This window comes from Prionailurus bengalensis, chromosome D1 (assembly GCF_016509475.1).
Source record: "Prionailurus bengalensis isolate Pbe53 chromosome D1, Fcat_Pben_1.1_paternal_pri, whole genome shotgun sequence".
NCBI lineage: Eukaryota > Metazoa > Chordata > Mammalia > Carnivora > Felidae > Prionailurus > Prionailurus bengalensis.
This window is the reverse complement of record NC_057346.1, coordinates 110,971,720-110,994,776: the sequence shown is the minus strand read 5'-3', so window position 1 is coordinate 110,994,776 and position 23,057 is coordinate 110,971,720. Positions and strand designations below refer to the sequence as shown.

At 57.5% G+C, this 23,057-nt stretch overlaps 1 protein-coding gene across 1 annotated transcript; it reads left to right on the top strand.

The window, feature by feature from the left end:
- Nucleotides 1-7,843: 7,843 nt before the first annotated feature.
- UNC93B1 (unc-93 homolog B1, TLR signaling regulator) lies at nucleotides 7,844-18,461 on the top strand. Its single transcript, XM_043581819.1, has 11 exons — nucleotides 7,844-8,013; nucleotides 8,215-8,356; nucleotides 8,861-9,014; nucleotides 11,545-11,706; nucleotides 11,911-12,043; nucleotides 12,375-12,468; nucleotides 13,023-13,147; nucleotides 13,994-14,176; nucleotides 14,662-14,935; nucleotides 16,827-16,945; nucleotides 17,682-18,461. Exons 1-11 carry the CDS (start codon nucleotides 7,918-7,920, stop codon nucleotides 18,021-18,023), a joined length of 1,824 nt encoding a protein of 607 aa, XP_043437754.1. The 5' UTR covers nucleotides 7,844-7,917; the 3' UTR covers nucleotides 18,024-18,461.
- The last annotated feature ends 4,596 nt before the right edge of the window (nucleotides 18,462-23,057 follow it).

The window sequence follows — 23,057 nt, the reverse complement described above, 5'->3', positions numbered from 1 at the left end:
GCTCAGCATGTGACAGCCCTGCCCTGCTGTCTGGAGCGGAGCCAGGCAAAGGCAGAGGCAGAGCCGGCACCAGGCGGGGCTGGGCTGGGGCTGAGCCTCACAGCCCCGAGTCAGGAACCGGGCCCAGAGAGGGGCAGCTGCTGGCCTAAGGCTACACAGCAAATCAGGGACCCGCCTGGGGAAGTACCGGTGGGTGAGATGGGTGTTGCAGGATCCTGAAGGGACCCTCCCTGGCCAGGGATCGCTTTGCAGGGGCTACCCGTGGACTTGTCACGAATTCAGGAACAGCGTGGGACATCTCCAAAGAGGCCTGACCCCCTGGCACAGGCGTCCCAACCTGGCCTGGGAGCCTGAGTGGGCACTGCCTGTCGGGGAGGAACAGGTACCAGCCCTCTCCCCTCTCTGGGTTGGATGCCTCTACTGGTCCTCGAGGTTCCAGGTCCTCAGGGGTCTGGAGGTCATGTCTCTGTTGTGGAAACCTCGAGATAAATGGGGAGAGGTCTGCGTGGGGGTCCACCGAGGGGCTCGCTTAGGGCCAGCTCTGGTGCGTGACAGACTCTGCCAAGGACCCGGGTGGGGTGGACGTTGGGGGAGCACGGAGGTTGGGAGAGGGGACACAGAGGCCCTCAGTCGCCCTGGCCTTTGACAGCTCCTCTGGGTTTTAGTTTGGAGGCTTGGATGAAATGACCTTCATCATCATCACCTTCGGCCCCCTTCTCCAGGGTAGAGAGCTGGGGAAGGGTGGGTTGGCCACGGGGGGGGGGGGTGATGGCATCGGGCAGACTCATTAATTCACTCATTCATTCCCCTCCTCCCTCCCTCAGACACCCAGTGAGCCTGGTGCACGGGGCCTCAGGCCTGCTCAAGAGCACAGCCCTGCCTGGCCTGCTGACAGACTCCGGCCGGGCTCCTTGGCCCACCTGTAAGCGGCTTGAGCCGGTCATGGCCCCTCTGGGCCTTCGCTTCCACCCACACCCCCCCGCCCCCCTTGTGAAACGGGGCTGACTCTTCCTGCCTCGTGGGCTGCCAAGAAGATGAAACAGAAGCCCATTTGGAAACACCCGGTATACAGTAGGTGCTCAATAGGCACGAATGCCTTTCTGTCCCTTTCCCACCCTCCTGAGGCCGTGGCCACCCCTGCTCTTGTCCCTGAGGCCCTTCCTTCCTTGTCTCTGCCTTAGAGGCGAGACCACCCTGGCTCCTCTCTCCGCGCCCCCCCCTGCCCCCCCAGCTTCCCCTCAGAAACCAGGAGGACCCATTCCAGGGGCAGAGTCACTGGTGCTAACTTGTCACCAAGGGCCAGCACGCACTCAGCAAACCCGGACTAAGCACCTATGGTATGCTAGGCCCCGAGCCAGGCGCTCAACGCAAATTCTCACGTGAGTCTCAGACATTATGGTCCTAGCTTTGCAGGACAGACAACAGGCTCAGAGAGGTGCAGTGGCCAGGACAGGCCCACACAGCAAGAGTGACAGATGGGGACTCCAGTCCAGCCAGGCCTGTCTCCCTGGCCCACAGCATTTCCAGGGTGCCCCGAGTCCTTGCTTAGGAGCCGAGGGGAGTCACCCCAGTTCCCGGGAGCCTCATCTCTATGCCGAAAGCAACAGCCACCGTTTCCTGGACATTTGCTCTGCCAGGCACCGGGCAGTGTCCTTGGCACATCTCAGCTTGGGGACACGTCCCAACAGCCCGTGGTGATTGCCATCCCCAATTTTTAGTTTCTTTTTTTTTTTCAACGTTTATTTATTTTTGGGACAGAGAGAGACAGAGCATGAATGGGGGAGGGGCAGAGAGAGAGGGAGACACAGAATCCGAAGCAGGCTCCAGGCTCTGAGCCATCAGCCCAGAACCTGACGCGGGGCTCGAACTCGCGGACCGCGAGATCGTGACCTGGCTGAAGTCGGACGCTTAACCGACTGCGCCACCCAGGCGCCCTTCCAATTTTTAGTTTCAAAAATGATAGAGTCAACTCAATGCCAGGGCCAGGGAAGCGCATCGGGTGAGTGAGTAGCGGGCCCAACGTGGCCCTCTTTGGGACACGATGCAGAGAACATGCTTTTGTTGCCCGAAGGTATCCCAGGAGAGGTTTCAGGGTGTCCGAATTGAGAGCAGTATTTCTCTCTGCTGTTTGCTTTTCCCTAATTATTGTATCATAATGAGAACAAACAATAAAACCTATTATAGAGAAAATAATTTGAAAACTGGGGGGGGGGGGGAATGGCTGCTCATTCCTGGTGACACCTCTACGGGGGAGGGAGAGGGGTCGGTTCTCTGTCCCCTAGGCCATCCTGACTGTGTTTATCTGGCCCCACCCCATGCCCGTCTAGAAGGCAGTCCCAGGCTTGAGGGTCAGAGCGAGGAAACAGTGTCATCAGCCCCGGGGGTCAGGGTCACCCAGGGAAAGCTGGCCCACTCTCTGGGCGCTGGGACCCTGTCAGGGCCAAGCCACTGCCCACGTGCCTCCCTGGGGAGAAGCACCCTGGCCTCTCTCCTTCTCCCCACCCCGATTTCCCGCCAGAACCTCCCATTGGCTGAGTCTACTCAGGGAGCCCCTTGGTCAAGTAGTTGAGAGCTCTGGTCTCCAGGAGCAGCTTGCCAGTCCCACCCAAACCCACGCCTGGACTGAGCCAGAGACGATTTTTCCTGCTGGTTCTGCATTAATAGACTTTAGGAGCCCTGGGGCCCAAAGTGCCTGCTTCTCACATTCCTCTGGTGTCACCATGTGGGAATGCTAACAAGACCATTATGTTTTTTGTCGTTTAGATGTAAACATATTTCCTTTTTTGCTTCTAATAAGGTTAGAATAGTATCATCAATCATGGGGTGCCATAATGTCAGGTTTTGAACCAAGCTACCAGGACCCCCCGCCCCAAATATTCTGAAATGAATCCATTTTAATAAAGTAGTTGTTTGTTTTTTTTATTTTTTTAAACATTAACCATTTTTTTTATGTTTATTTTTTTTGAGAGAGAGAGAGAGAGACAGAGACAGACAGGCATGAGTGGGGGAGGGGCAGAGAGAGAGGGAGACACAGAATCGGAAGCCGGCTCCAGGCTCTGAGCTGTCAGCAGAGTCTGACGCGGGGCTTGAACTCGTGAACCGTCAGATTGTGACCTGAGCCAAAGTCCGATGCTTAACCGGCCGAGCCACCCAGGCAACCCTAAAGCAGTTTAAAATTAGGGGCACCAGCGTGGCTCAGTGGGTTCAGCATCTGACTCTTGATTTCCGCTCAGGTCGTGAACGGCTCAGGTCATGATCTCACTGTTCGTGAGACGGAGCCCTACGTCGGGCTCCTGTGCTGACAGCGCGCAGCCTGCTTGAGATTCTCTGTCTCCCTCTCTCTCTGCCCCTCCCCTGCTCTCTTGCTTTCTCTCTCTCAAAATAAATAAGTAAACATTAAAAAATAATTTAATTACATTAAAAGTCACCAAGAGGCCACAGAAGGAGTTCCATGTGTAACGAGGGACCCTAAACTGTACAGAAACCTCTGTTGGAGGCAGGGACCGTGACCCCAGAGAAAGCGCGCACTCTCTTAAGTCAGCATCTAAGACGCAGCGGTAATGCGTGCGGGCAAGAACGCTGTGGGTGTCTGCTCGGCTTTTTCCTTAAAGGGCAGACCGCCGACTCCCTGGAACAACGTTTCTGCTCCCCGGCTACCTTCTCTTTGGTTTCTGGTTGTTTCTTAAAACACACTCTGCTGGATTTCCTCTTGGGGACCTTCTGGCGGGAGATAAAACACCGGGGTGGGGGGAGGGTGGCGGGTTCTGAGTCTCCCTGAGACCTTGGGTGTTTAGCAAGCCTGGACCCTTCTCCCCTCGAGCAGACAAACCCACCCTGGAGACCTTTCCCCTTGGACGACACCCACGCACTCAGGGTGTGGAAATACCTGGTCGCCTTGAAACGTACCAACAGTCTGTGAGTTCCTCCCCCGCCTGGCCCAGGGCTGTGTGGCCCGTCCTCACCCCACTCCCGGCCCGCGACAGATGGTGGGCTCTTGGGCCACAGCTTCGAAAGGCTGCATCTCAGAGCTTCCTGGTCCCTTCAGGGGTCACTCATCATCCCTCTCTCCATTCATAAGATTTTGTGGGCCTGCCCTCTTCCAACTAAAAATCTCCCGTCCTGTCTCTCTCCACAAGAGCCATCTGGCGGGGGCACCCCCTCTCTCACGCCCCTAGAGGTGTGGTCCGGCGTCCCGGAGGCTTCTGTTCCTCCTATCCCCCTCCATCCTGCTTTTAGTGAGCAGAAGCCCTTTTCTGCTTATTCCCGTTTTGCAGGTGTGGGAGTATGGGGGTCTGCGCAAGGTGAGGGGCTGGGGTTTCCCACACTAATGCCAGAGAAGACCGGGCACTCGGCTTGGGGGGATGCCCTGGGGACCCCGCTTTGGGGAGACAGGACCCTTCCCCAACCTTCTCCTTCCTGGTTTGTCCTGAGTTCTGGTGGAGACATGGCTGCAGTGCACTTGGCTGAATTCTTTCTTTCTTTGGCGGCCTCAAGGGAAGAAGGGCTTTATAGACCACAGATGCTGGTCTCTCCCCAGGCGCCATACGGCTTTGGAAGGGGTAAGGGCTCATTCTTGGCATCACTCTCCTGCAGAGCCTTGAAACCCCCTACCTCCCACCCCTGCTCCCCCGAGCTCACACTCTGAGGCCACACTGCCCACCTCCGGCAGCCATCTTTCCTGCTCACCCACTGAATTCTACAGGACTGCATCCTCCTGGGGGTGTTGAAATCCCCCCTACGAGCCCCAGGACCTCCAGGGCCTCCTCATCCCTTCCCACCCTGGGCCACCGCCGCCACACCCAGGACTTGGTCATTGCCCAAGGTAATGAACCCCAGCATCCGTTCTCTGACCACGGCCTCCTAGCCTCCTAGCCTCCCAGCATGCACTGCAGTCCTGCCGTGTCCTGTCTCTTCTGCCTCTAGACCTTGAGCCCGCCCTCCCTCCTGCTGCTTTTGTAACTCCTACTCTGGGCGGCTCCACCTGTCTGCTCTCCGCGCACCTGCACCAGGATGCAGCCTGAAACCTCTGCAGATTCAAGCCCTCGGCACCCCCAGCTTCCCGCCTGCCCAGCAACCGTGATGGGGTGGATATTTGTCACTTATCCATCCATTCGCATTTATTGAGCACCTACTAAGGGCTGGTGCGATCCTCCGCATGAGGGGTACATGGTGAGGATTTGCCCGGGAAGGAGGGGACGTGGGGAAGAGACCATTAAACCACAGAAAACCAGAAGGGAAGTAGTCAACGGTGGGGGCTGTACCTGTCATGGGGTGGCTTCCTATTCTGAGAGCGGAGGGTAGGAAGGACACCTCCTGGGAGGGGAAGGAGGAAGAGGGCTGCAACCAGGAGGGACGGGGGGGGGGGGGGGGGGGGAGGGGTGCAAAATGGGGGAGGGAGGGAAACTGGATACTTTTGAAAATAGAGACATAACTGACATAGACCCTTGTGTAAGATTAAGGTGTACAACGTATTGATTTGACACATTGTTGCTGCAATATGATTGCCAGTGTAGTGCTAAAGAAAACCTCCATCACATCACATAATCATTTCTTCTCGCGGCGCGAATCATTGAGATCTAGTCTCAGCAGATTTATTGTTTATCGTGCAATTCTGTTGTCTGTGATCTCTGCTCTGTGTGTGCTCTGTGTGTTACGTCTTTAGGCCGCTCCCATACCCCCACCCCCACCCCCAGCAGCCACCATTCCACTCTGAGTTTTTTAAATGTTTATTTATTTGAGAGAGAGAGAGAGACAGAGTCAAGCGGAGGAAGGCAGAGAGAGGGAGACACAGAATCCAAAGCAGGCTTCAGGCTCTGAGCTGTCAGCACAGAGCCCGACGTGAGGCTCGAACTCAGGAACCGTGAGATCATGACCCGAGCCAAAGTCAGACGCCCAACCGACTGAGCCACCCGGGCGCCCCTCCACTGTGTTTTTTTGAGTCAGTGTTGTGGTTCTTTTTAGTTCTATTTTTAATGTTTGTTTATTTTAGAGAGAGAGAGACAGCATGACCAGAGGAGGGACAGAGAGAGAAAGAGAGAGAGAGAGAGAGGGAGACACAGAATCAGAAGCAGGCTCCAGGCTCTGAGCTGTCAGGACAAAGCCCGAGGCGGGGTTTGAACTCTTGAACCGCGAGGTCATGACCTGAGCCAAAGTCGGACGCTTCACCGACGGAGCCACCCAGGCACCCCCTTGTTGCGCTTTTAGATTCCACATATAAGGTGTGTCATATCATGTGTGTCCTTCTCTTTCTGACTTGTTTCCCTTAGCATAATGTCCTCGAGGTCCATCTACGCTGTTGCAAACGGCAGAATTTTCTCTTTTTTCCTCCCAGCTGAAAAGTATGTCATTGTATCTATATGCATCACATCCTCTTTACCGTCAATTCATCCACTGATGGACACTTAGGTTGCTTTTGTATCTTGGCTATTATAAGACTGCATTAACATGGGAGTGTAGACATATTTTTGATAACCTGTTTTCTTTTCCTTTGGACGTACATCCAGAAGTGGGATTGCTAGATCATGTGGTGGTTCTACTGTGAGTTTTCTGAGGAGCCTCCAGACTCTTCTCCAAGATGGCGGGACCAGTTTGCCACCCCACCAGCAGGGCACAAGGGTTCCATTTTCTCTCCATCCTCACCAACATTTGCTATCTCTTAACTGTTTACTTTTGCTGTGCAGAAGCTTTTAAGTTTGATGTCGTCCCACCTGTTGATTTTTATTTCTTGTACTGTTTGTGTTTTTGGTGTGATATGCAAAAAATCTTTCCAAGACCCATGTCAAGAAGCTTTTGCCCTGTTTTATTTTAGGAGTTTTATGGTTTTAAGCCTTCCATCCATTTCAATTAAATTCTTTGAGGGTGTCAGATGGGGATCCAGCTTCATTTTTCTGCGTGAGGTTACCTATCCAGTTTTCGCAACACCGTCTGTTGAAGAGACTGACCTGGGAACTGTAGATTTTTAAAAGCTTCCCAAGTGGTTGCAACCAAGGTGATAGCCAGCGCTGTGGAGCCTCAGCTCCTGCAACGCAAGAACTTCGGGGGCTCCGCTGCAGGGCAGACCCCACGGGGAGGGTGCAGGAGGCTCCGGGGCGCAGCCAGCAGCCTCCCACCAGCCCTGCCAGAGCTTCTGCCTGCAGCCGCCACACCGCAACTGGAGGGCGGTGCATGGGAGGAGGACACCGGCTGTCAAGTCCGGTGGTGGGATCCCTCCGTGGGGCTGCTGTGGGGGGCCCTTTGCTGACCTGCAAACACACCCCATGGGGCGTGGAGGTGGAGCTGAGGGTGACAGTGGTAGCCCTGAGTAGAGCCTATTATGGCCTGGCACTTTTCTAAGGCTTTGCATTAATTAAAAAAAAAAATTTTTTTAATGATTTTATTTTTGAGAAGAGAGAGAGCATGAACAGCGGAGGGGCAGAGAGAGAGAGAGGGAGACATAGAATCCGAAGCAGGCTCCAGGCGCTGAGCTGTCAGCACAGAGCCCGACCTGGGGCTCGAACCCACAAACCGTGAGATCATGACCTGAGCCCCCCAGGCCCCCCCAAGGCTCTGCATTAATTTAGCAATCCGGTGATTGCCCTGGGAAGCCGTGCTGAGTGAGAAAACGGAGACCCAGAGAAGTGGAGTTGATTCCCAAAGCTACCAAGCCAGGAAGTGGCTGAGCGAAGAGTAGAACTTGCCCCTCCCGTCTCCGAGGCCAGGTCCCGGCGGCCCGGGGATGCCGGCCCCGCCCCCGCCCCGCCCCGCCCCCGCCCCGCCCCCGCGTTCGCGGACACCTTAGGCCCCGCCCCTCGCGAGGCGGCGACCCGCGGGGCGGGGCGGGGCGGGGGCGGGGGCGGGTCCCGCCGCCTGGAGGAAGTGTCCGGCCCGCCGCTCGTGCACCCCAGGCGGCCGCCGCCAGCGCTCCCTCGGGGTCGGGCCATGGAGGCGGTGCCGCCGCTCTACCGCGTGGCGGGGGCCGCGGGGCCGCAGGGCGACGAGGACCGGCTCGGGGTCCCCGACGGGCCGGGGGCTCCGGTGAGCGGGGACGGGTCTGTGAGGGGGGGAGGGGTGCGAGGACCGGGAGCGCGGGGGGGGGGGTCTCCCCGGCGTGGGGGAGGGGGGGAGGCGCCGCCCCCGGGTCGGGCCGTGGCAGCGGGTACCGGGAGTGGGGCGGTGCGATGCGACCCCCGGGGCCCCCAGCCCGGGTGCGACGTGCACGGCGTGCGTGCCCCGCAGCTGGACGAGCTGGTGGGCGCGTACCCCAACTACAACGAGGAGGAGGAGGAGCGCCGCTACTACCGCCGCAAGCGCCTCGGCGTGGTCAAGAACGTGCTGGCGGCCAGCGCGGGCGGCATGCTCACCTACGCCGTCTACCTGGGTAGGCGGCCCGCAGCGCCAGAACCCGCGGCTTCCCCGCGGCCTCCCTTCCCAGCCCCGGTCAGGGAAAGAGAAACCTTAGGGGCCGGTCGGCTTCCCTTCCTCTTTCACTTCCTCCTCTGCCGCGCTCGCGGCTGCTGCAGCTGTGGCCTCACCACATGGAGGTGGGGTCAGGTGCAGTGGTCTGGATTCCCAGGCAGCACCTTCGGGAGCGCGTGGCCAGGGTCTGGGCGCCCTGGGCGGGTCTGCCGCCTTCCAGATCTGGAGCGCTGGACGTGTGTATGGGGGAAGGGGGGGGGTGAGGGGAGGGTCTGGATTCAAGTGGCCGACGCTGCCACGGGCTGTCAGGACGCTTGGCCCAGCCTGGGCATCCCTCTCGGTCCTCATGGGCTTTGGAATCGTGACTGGCGCTGCCTCCAAGCTCGCGCGCAGGCCTCTGTTCCGTTGCCGCGGGAGTTAGGCTGCCCCCTCTGTGCCCGCCCCCTGCCCCCCGCCCCCCCCCCAGGCCTCCTGCAGATGCAGCTGATCCTGCACTACGATGAGACCTACCGCGAGGTGAAGTATGGCAACATGGGGCTGCCCGACATCGACAGCAAGATGCTGATGGGCATCAACGTGACGCCCATCGCCGCTTTGCTCTACACACCTGTGCTTATCAGGTGCGTTGCTGCTGTCCCCAACAAGGCTGGACTGTCACTCAGATACTGAAGGGTGCAAGGGCTCTTGGCCCATGGGGTCTCCCCCTGCCCGGTGTTCTTGGTGGTGGGGAGCTGGGGAGGGCCCTTGCCTGCCTGGAGGGGTGAGAGAGAGGGGAGGACCCGGGTTTAGGGAAGGGAGCAGGAACTTGACCCCAGGGCACACTTCCCACAACCGAAATCCAGTCCTGCTCCTTCCCTCACCTTGCCTGTGCCCCACATGGCATTGTCTTGGTGCCCTCCTCCGTGGTTTGGAGCTGCAGGGACCTTTCCAAGACCAGGGCTGTGGAATCTCTGGAGAGGATCTGATCAGCCCTAACGCCCAGGCAACCAAGCCCGGCCTGATCAGCCCCATGGCCAGTATTGAGGGAAGACATGGCCCGGCAGGTGCCCCAGAGGGTCTACGCTGGACCTGAGCCTTGGAAGCATCTGGTCCAGCCTTCTGGCCAGTGCAAAACCCCCCTCCACATGCACCCTCCCCACCAGGAGGTGGGTCTCCGCTCAGATGAGACCCAGAGACTAGCAGACCAATTAGATGGGTTTTAGTTCCTCTATCTTAAAACAAACAAACAAACAAACAAAAACAAAAAACCCCAAACCCCCCAAACCCCAAACTCCTTTAACATCATCGCACAAAGACCATTAGGATCCTAACTGAAATCAGAAAAAAGAAAACCCTCCCAAGCCCTCCAGTAAATCAGCTAACTTTGTTGTCCCAGCAGCATGCAGGGATAAACGTTTACGTCCTTGTCACCAGAGCATGTGCCGAATTCACGTTTGCTTGCTTTCTTTTCACTGCACGTATCTTGGCCTTCTCCTCAGTCTTCACATTGAGGACTCTGATGGTAGAATCTTCTGCAGAGATGGGGGCACCCAACCGAGGCTCAGAGTTGGACATTCAGCCCCCCTCCTTTTTTTTTTTTTTTTTGCATATTCACTTTATGCTTGTAGCTCTTCCCTTCTTTTTTTTTTTTTAATTTTTTTTTTTTATTTTCAACGTTTACTTATTTTTGGGACAGAGAGAGACAGAGCATGAACGGGGGAGGGTCAGAGAGAGAGGGAGACACAGAATCGGAAGCAGGCTCCAGGCTCTGAGCCATCGGCCCAGAGCCCGACGCGGGGCTCGAACTCACGGACTGCGAGATCGTGACCTGGCTGAAGTCGGACGCTTAACCGACTGCGCCACCCAGGCGCCCCGCTCTTCCCTTCTTAAAATTAAAAAAAAAAAATTCTACAATCAATTTCTAGCGGTACCTTTAGCAGATCAGAGCCATATGAAAGACTATGGCTCTGAAAACATACCACTGTTGATAAGAAGAGCTAATTCTTTATTTCCCATGTGCTGGGCACTTTCTGAGCGTTCCCTCATTCCCTAGGATCCCAGGGAGATCTAAGAGACGAGGAGAAAACAAGACATTCAGCGGCTTGCCCAGGTCCCACCGGTAGCACCTGGCAGTCAGAAAGTTTGACTCCCTCACCCTAAGCTTGCCCCTTGCCCAAACTATCAGGCTGATTTCCTAGAGGGCTGTGCCAATTTGCATGGCCTCGGGCTGTGCGCATCATCTTGTAAACCACAGCCTCACCAGCAATGAGTGCTGATATTTTTACTTTTTGCTCATTTACTCCATCAAAATGTGACTTGCCCCCCCCCCCAATAGATCAGAGTGGGCTTCCTATCTATTCTTTATATGTCAAGATAAGGATAATAAAAAACTGGGGCCCTGTAACAGAGAAAGTAATTGTGATTGGAAAATCAGAGTCATTTGGCTTTGAGCTTCCTGGAAGCCAAAGCAAGGAAAGGAACTAAAGAGCACAAATAACTCAAAAACACCCTAAGGCTCCTGGCAGTGGCTTTTAGCCTGACTAGCCTCCGTGCCCTGAGCGGGCCCTTATCCGGTCAGTGGTCAACCACCTTTAAGCCCAGTGTGGCATTTTCTCAGAGTCAGCAAGCCTGTTGTCCTAGAAGCCAGCGAAGACGGAGCTTCCCAAATGACCACAGTGGACAGCAAGAGCGACGGGCAGGGAGGAAGGGATGTTGGTCCTGCCAGGACCTCTCTCTGGTCCTTAGTTTCCTCGATCCAGTTTGACTTGCGTCCCTGGGCCCTGAAGCCACAGCACGTGAGCTTGGATGGAGAAGGGGGATTCGCGAGCCAGCCCAGGACACAAATGAGGGCTGGATGTGCACACAGGCCACTGACCGGTGACACCGCCCCTTCTCCCCCCATCCTTGCATGGCCACGAGAAGCTTGTGGTTTGGGCTCCGTGCTCCCCCTTAAGCTGTGGAAACTGATTGTGGGGACCCGGGACTGAGACCACCAGCAAGTCCCTGTCTCTGCTACCCTGTCTTAGAGCCCCTGACTCCAAGGCCAGGGATTACTCCCCGTCTCGCACCGCCTGGTTGGTGAGCCGGCACCCGGGTCTGTGGCCCCTCTGGTCTCAGGCCCCAGTGGTCTGGGCAGGCTCGCGGTGCCAGCATCCCTCCTACTGCCCGCAGGTTTTTTGGCACCAAGTGGATGATGTTCCTGGCTGTGGGCATCTATGCCCTCTTTGTCTCCACCAACTACTGGGAACGCTACTACACACTCGTGCCCTCAGCTGTGGCCTTGGGCATGGCCATCGTGCCTCTTTGGGCCTCCATGGGCAACTACATCACCAGGTGAGCCTGGGGGGCCGCAGGGCGGGAGGCTGGAGACCTGGCTGTGTCTCTGCCGCACTGCCAACCTCAGCTGGCAGAGCTCTCTCTGCCTTTCGGGTCTCAGTTTCCCCGTCCGTGAGACGCAGCCCCTAGCCCTGGGTGCAGGAAGCAGAGACATCTGGTAGAGGTTGGACTGGGGGAAGCTTTCTCTCCTTTGTGGTCCAGGATGGCTCAGAAGTACTACGAGTACTCCCATTATAAGGAGCAGGATGATCAGGGCCCCCAGAAGCGCCCGCCGCGGGGCTCCCACGCGCCGTACCTCCTGGTCTTCCAAGTGATCTTCTATAGCTTCTTCCATGTGAGTCAGCTCCACGTTGGCACCATGGGGGGAGGGTGTTGCAAGCCTAGAACCCACACGTTGGAGCCCATCCCACAGTCCTTTCGACCCTCCAGTCCCACTGCCCTTTCTTGAGCCACCCTCTGCTTACTGACCTCTGGTGACCGACCTCCTCGTCTCCTTGTTGAGGAGAAAGTCCTCCTGCACTGGGCACTCCCTCCTGCCACCAGGCTGCCCCCAGAGCGGGCGGAGGGCTCCTCTTCGGCCAAGGCTGTGCCCAGACCCCTTTCAGATCATGCCTGTGCCCCGTGCCTGCTTCTGAGCCCAGCCCAAGCTGCCCTCCTGCCCACAGCTGAGCTTCGCCTGTGCCCAGCTGCCCATGATCTACTTCCTGAACCACTACCTGTATGACCTGAACCACACACTCTACAACGTGCAGAGCTGCGGTTAGTCTGCATGGGGTGCGACCCCCAGGCCTGTTCACCTCCCCCATTGAGTCATCCAGCAGACACTGGGCTCTTGAGAGTGCCCAGAGAGGATGCCCTTGCCCATGGGTCCAGGGCTGAGAGCCTGGTGGCCCACACCTCTTACGGGCAAGGCAAAGGACCCTGTAGGAGTATGCAGTTAGGACATCTGACCCAGCCTGGTGGGGACAGGGTGCATCAGGGAAGGCTGCCTGGAGGAGATGCCATCTGGGCTGAGCCACACATATCCTCAGACCTCAATCACTGCAGGGTGAATGTATGCAGTTGGGGGATGGACTGGTCCCCACCTCCAGCCTCCAGGCACTAGGGCAGGAAGGGGGGCTAGGTGTTCCTCTCCTTGTGGCCCCTCCAGCCCCAGCGGCCCTCTCCTCCAAGCTGCTCCCCAAATGAACCTTGCCTTTGCAAGCACTGTCCTCACCCACCACCTCTGACTCTCCCCTGCACCCTCCTTCCTTGCTCCATTTCTTTGTGGTTGAGTTGACAGTGTGCTCTACTCCCTGCGTCCCACTGTTCAGGTACTAACAGCCAGGGCATCCTCAGTGGCTTCAACAAGACAGTTCTGAAGACCTTACCAAGGAGCCGAAACCTCATTGTGGTGGAGAGCGTGCTCATGGCAGTGGCCTTCCTGGCCATGCTGCTGGTGCGGCCTTGGATGGGGTGGCGGCGGAGTCAATAAAGTCTGGGGACTGAGGCGGGAAGAAACGGGTGCCATCTGGGCGCGTTGCTGGCAGGCAGCCTGGGCAATGTCCTGGTCTGAGGTGGGAGCCGGGTCTGAATCCTGGGGAGGAAGCCTGAACCTAGGAGCCAGGCTAGAGGTTTGGGAATGAACCTGGAGTTAGAGTCCCAGAGAACAAGGAAAGGGGGACCAAGCCTGGTCTGGGGTGGAGCTGGAGACGGGTCCTAGAGGACTGGGCTGGAGGCAGAACCCGAGAGGTAGAACTAAGGTGCAGGGGGCGTGGCTTGGGCGTGGCTTCTTCCTGGAGGCGGGGCTGGGAAACAAAGCCGAGGTCTATGGGTGAAGCTGGGGGCAGGACCCGAGGCTGAGAGGCTGGGCTGAGGTCTGTAGGTCTGTGGGTGTGTCTAGGGGCGGGGCCCTGGGCTGGGAGGCGGGGCCCAGGTCTACCGGGGAGCCTGAGGGCAGGGCCAAAGGCTGAGGGGTGGAGCTTAGGTCTGCGGGTGTGTCTAGGGGCGGGGCCCGGGGGCTGGGAGGCGGGATTAACGTCTGTGGTGAGTCTAGGGGCGGGGCCCGGGGGCTGGGAGGCGGGATTAACGTCTGTGGTGAGTCTAGGGGCAGGGCCCAGGGTTGAGAAGCAGGGTTGAAATCTATGGGTGTGTTTAGGGGCGGAGCCCGGAGGTGAGGCCGAGGTCTGTGGATGTGCCTGGGGGCGGGGCCTGGGGCTAGGAGGCGGGGCTGAGGTCTGTGGGTGTGTCTAGGGGCCGGGCCTGAGACACGGCAGCCCGCCCCCCTCAGCCCGCGGGTCCGCAGGTTCTGGGCCTGTGCGGCGCCGCCTACCGGCCCACTGAGGAGATCGACCTGCGCAGCGTGGGCTGGGGTAACATCTTCCAGCTGCCCTTCAAGCACGTGCGCGACTTCCGCCTGCGGCACCTCGTGCCCTTCTTCATCTACAGCGGCTTCGAGGTCCTCTTTGCCTGCACTGGTCTCACCCTGGTAAGTACCCCCTGCATAGCGTTGTCAGATAATATACAGAACTTCAGGTTAAATTTGTATTTCGGCTAAAGGTTTTGAATACATGTATAAGTATGCACAGGTGCGGCCCAGACACCCCCCTTCCTTTCTTCCCTCCCTTCCGCCATTCCCCCACTGCGTTAGGCACGTTATTTTAACCTCTCTGGGCCTCAATTTCCTTTATCTGTGAAGCGATTCTAATAACCATGCTCGCTCCCAGAGCTGTTACATAGTTGAGATAGAATAACGCCCATAAACTGTATAGTTCCATGCGGGGTACAGCCTTGGTATCTGAGGACATTGTTCAAGCCTTCTCCCCTGTCTGTGCCTTCAGAAGCTCCCCATGAACTTCCCAGGAGTTAGCCCTGACTTGGTCCAGAGGGGACAGGGTGTGGCCTGAAGACCTCAGGTAGGGAGGGCCAGAGCCTGGGCCAGCTGACCTCTGACACTCACTCCTGTCCCCCCAGGGCTATGGTGTGTGCTCCGTGGGGCTGGAACACCTGGCCCACCTCCTCGTGGCTTATAGCCTGGGCGCCTCCGCTGCCTCGCTCCTAGGCCTGCTGGGACTGTGGCTGCCGCGCCCGGTGCCCCTGGTGGCTGGGGCTGGAGTGCACCTGCTGCTCACTCTCAGCCTCTTCTTCTGGGCCCCCACACCTCGGGTCCTGCGACACATTTGGATCCTCTACGTAGCGGCTGTCCTCTGGGGTGTGGGCAGTGCCCTCAATAAGACCGGGCTCAGCAGTGAGTATAGCCATGGGCACTGGGATGGCTGGGCAGGGGACCCTGTAACTACCCTGTGACTACCTCGGGGTGGTTGGGGAGGAACACAGAGATCCCAGGGACAGACATGGGGTCCCATGGATACACTAGGGGTCTGTTATGGTGGAGGTGGGTGAGCATCCCTGTGGACACTCCCAGGAGTGGGAGGAAGTTCCATGGGCTGCAGGGACAGATGAGGAGGGCTGTGGACGCACCAGGGGCAGGTATGGGAGTTGCACGCCATGGACATCCTGTCGACACCCCTCGGTGGGCTTGGGGCCCTGTGGCCACTGGGGGTGGGGGCGGTTAGCGTGAGATCTTGTGGCTACACGGAGTAGGTACAGGGCTCTGCGGGCACCTCTGAGCGACAGTGTGGAAAACCACACTTGGGATACTTTGCTTTCCAACCAGAGGACAGGGCCCACCCTGACACTGGGAGCAGATTGCCAGTCCGTGCTCTAGGGAGCCTGGGAAGCAGCAGGTGGCCCTGTACACGCTCCAGGGTGCAGGCGCACACATGACCTTTTTATGGAGAAGAGCTGGGGGCAGGGATGAAGCCCCAACGCCGGTCTGCAGAGTAGCAGGGTCCGGGCCCTGAGTCTGGGCTGCTGGGGTGGGGGCCCCGGGGAGTGGAACTCTGTTGGCAGAAAAGTGGGGGTGGGTGGGTCAGAGTTCAGCTGTGTGATGCTCGCTGCCCCCAGGTAGGCATATGCCCGTGACACGCAGTCAGTACACACAGGTGCGGTTATTTGGATCTTCCACATCAGCATCCGCTGTGATGGGCCAGTGCTGTTAACAGTTTTGAACATCACCCTGGGGGCGTGGTGTGGTGGAGGTCACGCCTGCTGTGGGCAGGGTGGGGGCTGGCTCAGGTGACCCCTGCACCCGCCATCAGACAGTCAGGTATCCGCATCTGTCATAGGGCATGGAGCCCCGCATTCTGGGCCACACTCTCTTGGCTTTTGCTCTGAGGCCGCCAGATCTGGGCAGCATCAGGTCTGGATTAGGACCTGGTCCTGGAATCACCTTCTACCTGCCCAGTTCTGCTTCCTGCCTCCTCCTTGTGAACCCTGGGGGGGCGGGGGGGTGCTCCCTGTCCCTCCACAGTAGCCCTGGGAGGAGCGGTCACGCTGCAAGGCCTTAGGGCAGGGAAGTTAATGTCCTGAGTGGCAGGTGAGGGTACGATTTGCTAGGTGCTCTGTGGGCGCTCTCACATTAAAACCTCAGAACACGACATATAATATGCATCGTCTCATTTACAGTTGGGAAAACTGGCCATGGGGAGTTAACTTACGCTGAGACTACCCCATAGAGCCAACACCTGAATCCTCATCTCTGTACTAAGTCTCTCCACTTCACAGTCCTGAGTCTCCTGACTCCCTGTCCGGTGGTCTTTCTTCCCAGTCCAGGGAGGGTTCCTTGAAAAATAAGTCCAAACCTCCCCTTTTCAGGTTTGATTTGCAGAAAGCTTGTTGCTGCGAGCAGTTTGCCCTCCCTGAGCCCAGGGTGAGGAGAAACAGCCTCCTCCAAAGGCCTGGCGTTAGGCACCTGGGGTCCGAGAGAGGACAGGATATGACGGCATATAGAGTTTTCCGCTTTTGAGACCACACATGTGCTCCAGAGTGAGGCCCACACTGTACCCCCTGCAAAGTTCACCTGTTCCTGCCTCTGCTCAGCTCCCCAGGCAGCGTAATAACGGGGGCTTCCACCAGGGGGCAGGCCAGGACCGGCTCACAAGGGCTCTCCAGGAGCTCCAAGGCCAAGGGCTGAGACCAACCCAGTGCTGGCGCTGAGGGGGTCACAAGTGGGAGATCAGCCATTCTGGTCCCCGTTGACCCCTCTCCCCTTCCTGCCCTGTCCTGCCCACCTGCAGCACTCTTGGGAATCCTCTACGAGGACAAAGAAAGGCAAGACTTCGTCTTCACCATCTACCACTGGTGGCAGGCGGTGGCCATCTTCACAGTGTACCTGGGCTCAAGCCTGCCCATGAAGGTGAGCCTGAGCGTGGCAGGAGGAGGGTCCCTGGGGGCGTTAGGGACGCCTCATGCCAGCACCCAGGCAGATACTTTCTGAGTGCCCACCCTAGCCTCACAGCCCCCAAAAGGCACTACTCCCCAAGGGCCGGGTCAAGCCCACTCCAAACCCAGGACCCGCTCACTGCCTCACCTCCCATGGGCCTCAGTTTACCTGTCTCTGAAGGGGTTCACAGTTTCTCTTTCCTTGGGTGTTCATCCCAGGCACCTGCGGGTAGTTTGATGATCTGTTCACAGGATGTGAGCTGGGCGGGGAGGGTCTTCCCTTCATTGGCCTGCGGGGAGCCGGGTTCCTCGTGCTCTGCTCCCACCTACTGGTGGGTCAGTTTAGCAGGTCGAGACCCAACATTTGAAAAAATGAAACAGAAGACCTGAGAGCAGGATGTGCTGCTTATAGGTGTGTATGGACTTTATGACGGGGAACTACGTTTGGCTGTGGGCTACAGCCAGAAACGTCCGAGAGGCATTACTTACAAGGGTGCCTGCGCTAAGGGACACAGGAGTCTAAGCCCCAGGGAGGGGCAGAGCTGGGCTCTGAGCCTCGCCCGCGGCAGGGTGCTCAGGAAGCTAAGGTGGCTTGGGCAGCTGTGCAGTGCGATGCGGGACGCGAGCGCGCCTGTCCCGCGAGGGGCTAAGCGGGGAAGGCATGGGGGCGGTGACCCGCGGGTCCCCAGCATCCCTCTTTGTGCGCACAGGCTAAGCTGGCCGTGCTGCTGCTGACGCTGGTGGCGGCCGCGGGCTCGTACCTGTGGATGGAGCAGAAGCTGCGGCGGGGTGTGGTCCCGCGCCAGCCCCGCATCCCGCGGCCCCAGCACAAGGTGCGCGGCTACCGGTACCTGGAGGAGGACAACTCGGACGAGAGCGACGCGGAGGGCGAGCGCGGCGGCGGAGGCGGCAGCGGCGGCGGCCCGGGGGACGGCGTGGAGGAGGAGGCGCCGCCCGCGGGTCCCCGGCCTGGCCCGGAGCCGGCCGGCCTCTGCCGCCGGCCCTGCCCCTACGAACAGGCCCTGGGAGGCGACGGGCCCGAGGAGCAGTGAGGGGCCCAGCCTGCTCGCGGGCCTCGGTTTACCGCGTCTCAGGTCGGGGCCCCTGTGACTGCGCCTCCTTCAGGAAGGACCTTGGCCCCCAACCCTGTGTTCGGGAACGGCCGCCCGGAGCCCCCGGGCCACCTGCAGCGGGGGCCCGTCCCGCAGCCCCTCTTGGACGAGACGGAGCTTTGAGACCCCTGGGTTGGAGAGGCAGACGGCACAGCCGACCCCCCCACCTCCGGGGCCGCCCTCCACGACCCCTCCCCGGGCCCCAGAAGGGGCGGGGTCCTCCTGCCGCCACCGCCCCCAGTCCCGCCCCAGCTCCGCTCTCGGCTGCGGGGCTCCTCCCAGTGCACCGCGCGCTTTGCACATCATACCCCCGTGGTCCGTGAAGAGACACGACTTTTTATAGAAAATGAGAAATAAAGAGGTTTTGTATTGTCCTGACCGGGAAGTCTCGAGCTGCGGGGGTAAGGAGGGCGCCCGGGACGGGTGATCAAGATCAACGAGCCCTTGACCCCCGCCGACGGGGAGGGCCCCCTAATCCCCGCCCATCCGCCCGGCCTCCCTCCTGGAAGCCCCGCCCCTCCCCACACCCACCTGTTTTTCCAGGTCCCCCCGCGTCCACCCGGGAGAGAGAAGCGCCCGGCTTGGCCTGCGGGGACCGCGGCAGAGAGTGTGACGGGGCTGCCGGCCCCTCGTGGGTCTAGAGGGCGCGACAGACTCCGAAGGTCCAACTCCCACCGCCCCTCGTGCAGTCTCCATAAGCATCTCCAGCCCTCCCGCCCGTCCTCATCCTTTTTCTGTCTGTTGGGGTGTTTCTGCCTGCAGCTCCCCCAAGGGACTCCTTTGGGAGCCAGGTCCACTTCTGAGCCGTGTCAAGGTCGCCCCTGCTGGTCTGGGCAGGGAGAATGGTTGTCTGAGCCCGGTGAACTCGGCCCCTGCCCTGCTGTAGCCTCAGCAGACGGGCCCATGAGAGCCACAGACCCCCTACAGCCTGAGGGCGCCCCTTTCTCCACGACCCCCATGGGAGGAACTGAGACCCCACTGGAAAGGGCTTTGAACGCCTGGGTGAGGACAGCTAAGGGGGCCACATGAGGGTCATAAAGCCCTGGTTGCACCCCAACAGATCCTCTGCTGCGGCCACACCATTCCTCACCCCCCCACATCCCCTCTACCCCCTGAAGGCCAAGGCCAGACCGTGTCCACACCCACTTCAGCCTCAGTTCTCTTAGACACCCACGCCCACCACCATAAACCACGCCTCCACTCTCTTCTCTCTGGCCTCGCTCGAGTTTGCATCTAGCAACCTCCAGGGGGCCTTGGAGCCAGGCTCTGTGACCCCAGGCAAGGGCCTGACCCGTCTGAGCCGCAGGTTCCTTCTTGGTAAAGTCAGCGTCGGTAAACAAGGAGACGTGTTTGAAACCCCTCAGCACAGTGGCTCCGTAGGAAACTCACAAGGATGCAGAGAATACCTTACATTTTCTAAATTTGGGAGGGAAGCAGCAATCCTGCGTACCTTTCCACCCCAAGCGAACTAATAGATCCAGGTGGCTCCCAGCTTCAACATCAGATCACGGCACATTCCCTTCACGTTGTATCTCTGAGACGTTGGCTTTCCTGTGGTTTTGGGAATAAGAAGGGAAAGTCACCACCATGGACCAGGAAGTGAGGCTGGGGGGCGTCCAGTCTGATTTCAAGGTGTGAGAAGCTGGCCAGTGCACACAGCTGATTAGTAAGTAGTGGTAGTTTTTTTTTTTTTTTTAATGTTTATTTTTGAGAGAGAGAGAGAGAGGCAGAGTGCGAGTGGGGGAGGGGCAGAGAGAGGGGGAGACTCCAGGCTCTGAGCTGTCAGCACAGAGCCTGATGTGGGGCTCCAACTCACCAACGCAAGGCAAGATCATGACCTGAGCTGAAGTCAGATGCTTAACCAGCTGAGCCACCCAGGTGCCCCAAGTAGTGGTAGTTATTGAAGAATGAAATAAAAGTACTGTTTTCTCTTCCTGTTTATGCATATTCTATTTCCTAAATGACCACTAAGTGATTAGGACATAAATTTGTATTATTTGGACCTAAAATAAAATTGGTCAATAGATATGAGATGTTAGATATTTCTTTTGGCCTGGGAGCGCTGTGGAAAATGACCGAGGCACCAAGGGTGCCAGGAACCGAAAACGTTTAGCACGGCGCTGGCACAGAGGAAGCTCTCAACGAACTTCAGTGAGTCCCTCACTGGACCCTGTGGCACCGCTTGCCCCCAGGACCGGCTGCCTCCTCTCCGGGCCTCGTACTAGGGAAGGTGGGTAAATCTATGTATGATCTGTGACTCATGACAAAGGAGTCCCCCCCTCCCCCCGTCTTCTGCAAACCAACATAAGCCCGATACCAGGTGGTCTTTGGCAGATTCCGGGGTCCTGCAGGCATGGAGGGCAGGGAAGGCGACAGCTATAGTAAGGGCCATAGGTCCCCACCCGCCACCCCCACCTCCGCCCCAGCCTCCCTACCCGGTGGCCTGCACCCTCAGGCAGGTGAAGGGCCGGAAGCTCAGACTTTCACTGACAAGCAGACCCGGAAAGGGTCACGTTGTGTGACCTGTAGTCCAGGTGAGGGCCATCCCTCTGCCCTTCGAGACCCCCATCAGCATCTGTGTGGAAAGGAAGGTTCTCTGGCAGCAGATGCGACAACATCCTCCCGGCAGGATTGCAGCTAAACTCCCGTCAGAGCTGGGCAATCAGACACTAGCCTCTGAATGCAGGGCTGGGTGCTATTCAGAGTGTGGACCCCTGGGTGTGCCGGGCAAGGGTGAGAGGGGGCGGGAATAGGTCTATAATTTGTCACTGTCCAAAGTCATTTCTTTCTTTCTCTCCCTCTTTCTTCTTTCTTTCTTTCTTTCTTTCTTCTTTTCTTCTTTCTTTCTTTCTTCAGTTTATTTATTTTGAGAGAGACAGAGATGTTGCGAGCAGGGGAGGGGCAGAGAAAGAGGGAGAGAGAGAAAGAGAGAGAGAATCCCAAGCAGGCTCCGCATTGTCAATGCAGAGCCTGATGCTGGGCTTGAACTCATGAACCCTGAGATCATGACCTGAGCTGAAATCAAGAGTCAGATGCTTAAGTGACTGAGCCACCCAGGTGCCCCCAAAGTCATCTTTTTTTTTTTTTTTTAGGATTTCAGGAATAGAATTTAGGGATTCATCACTTACATACAACACCCAGTGCTCATGCCGACAAGTGCCCTCCTTAATGCCCATCCCCCATTTAGCCCATCCCCCCCACCCAACACCCCTCGAGCAACCCTCCATTTGTTCTCTGTATTTAAGAGTCTCTTATGGTTTGTCTCCCTCTCTGAGTTTACCTTATGTTTGCTTCCCTTCCCCTACGTTCATCTGTTTTGTTTCTTAAATTCCACATGAGTGAAATCATATATTTGCCTTTCTCTGACTTATTTTGCCTGGCATAACACACTCTAGTTCCATCCATATAGTTGCAAATGGCAATATCTCATCCTTTTAATTCACCAAGTCGTATTCCATTGTGTGTATATATATATATATACCACATCTTCTTTATCCATTCGTCAGTCGATGGACATTTGGGTCTTTCCATACTTCCTTTATTGTTGATAACGCCGCTATAAACATTGGGGTACATGTGCCCCTTCGAATCAGCATTTTTGTATCCTTGGGATAAATACCGAGTAGTGCAATTGCTGGGTCGTAGGGTAGATCTATTTTTAATTTTCCTAAAGCCATTTCTCACATCTATCTCAATATTAGACAAGGACTCTAATTGGAACAGATTGGAAGGTGGCCCGGGAATATGGAGCAGCCGTATGGGGGGGGGGGAGTGGTTTCTGATCACGTTTCTCGTGCCTAGTGAGTTCCCCATTAAGAGACTTCACACACCCCCTCGCTGCTCCTGGCACTTGGAGGAGACCCCCCCCCCCCCCGCCATGTCAGGCTGCCCCCGTCACAAGCAAGACACAGAGCACTCAGGACAGGCAGTGGAATTGCTCGTGGCCGCAGACCCTTGTGGGCTGGGCTAAGTGAGTCATGACCTGTGCCTGCCCAGCCCCTTGGCATCTCCAGGTGTGGTTGTGAGGTACCATCATCCCTCGTCTCCATCCCTTCTGGATAAAGTGACTGGTGTGGTTTCTGGGACCCTGAGTGGAAGGAAGATCAGCAGGGCCATCACTGTCACCCCCCCACCCCACCTCCTCATACCCCCCCCCCCAACCAACAGCAGTTTGATTTTGTCAATCTGCACCAGGAAGGTTTTTAAATTAAATGACTCCGAGAATCTACTGTCTGAGATCCGGTTTATCTTTAATTTCTCGGTAGCAGGTTAGATAGCCTGAAATTCTCCTTCTTGGAAACACCTAAAGGTGCTGGCTAGAAAATAACCTGCTTTTTAAATACATAGCTGAGCTGTCAGGAAAGTAAGCAAAGTTCTCCAGGGCCCACGCTGAGGGCTGCGACCCTCACCAGGTAGAGGTTGGTGTTAAGGCCACGCGGAAAGCTGGACCGTGGAAAAGCGACACTTTTAGGGAAAGGGATGGAAGAAATCCCACCCACAGACACAGGAAGACACAAGGAACTTTGGGCTCTGGGTGGGAAAAAAGTTTGCCTTGAGAGTTCCATGTTTTCAGGCACGCTTTCTGAAAGTTTGGAGTGCCTACCAAGGATTCACCCCATCCGTGTGGCCCAGGAGCCCCAACATTGAGAAATTAACATTAAAAAGTAGCTGTGGCTTGGAAGCATCCCTGGGGCTCCGGGCAAATACACTTGGAAAACCTCTCTGATGGCTCCCTGAGGCCCGGACACCCAAGATTTCTCACGTAAAGCCCCTCTGAGGCTGAGCTCACAGTCCAAAATTATAGAGCACGCGAGGGAACAAATCACAGTGAATAGAAGCTAAAAAACACCAAAAGCAGGGACGCCTGCGTGGCTCAGTGGGTTGAGCATCTGACTCTTGATTTCAGCTCAGGTCACGATCTCACGGTTTATGGGACTGTGTGCTGAGCCTGCTTGGGATTCTCTCTCTCTCTCT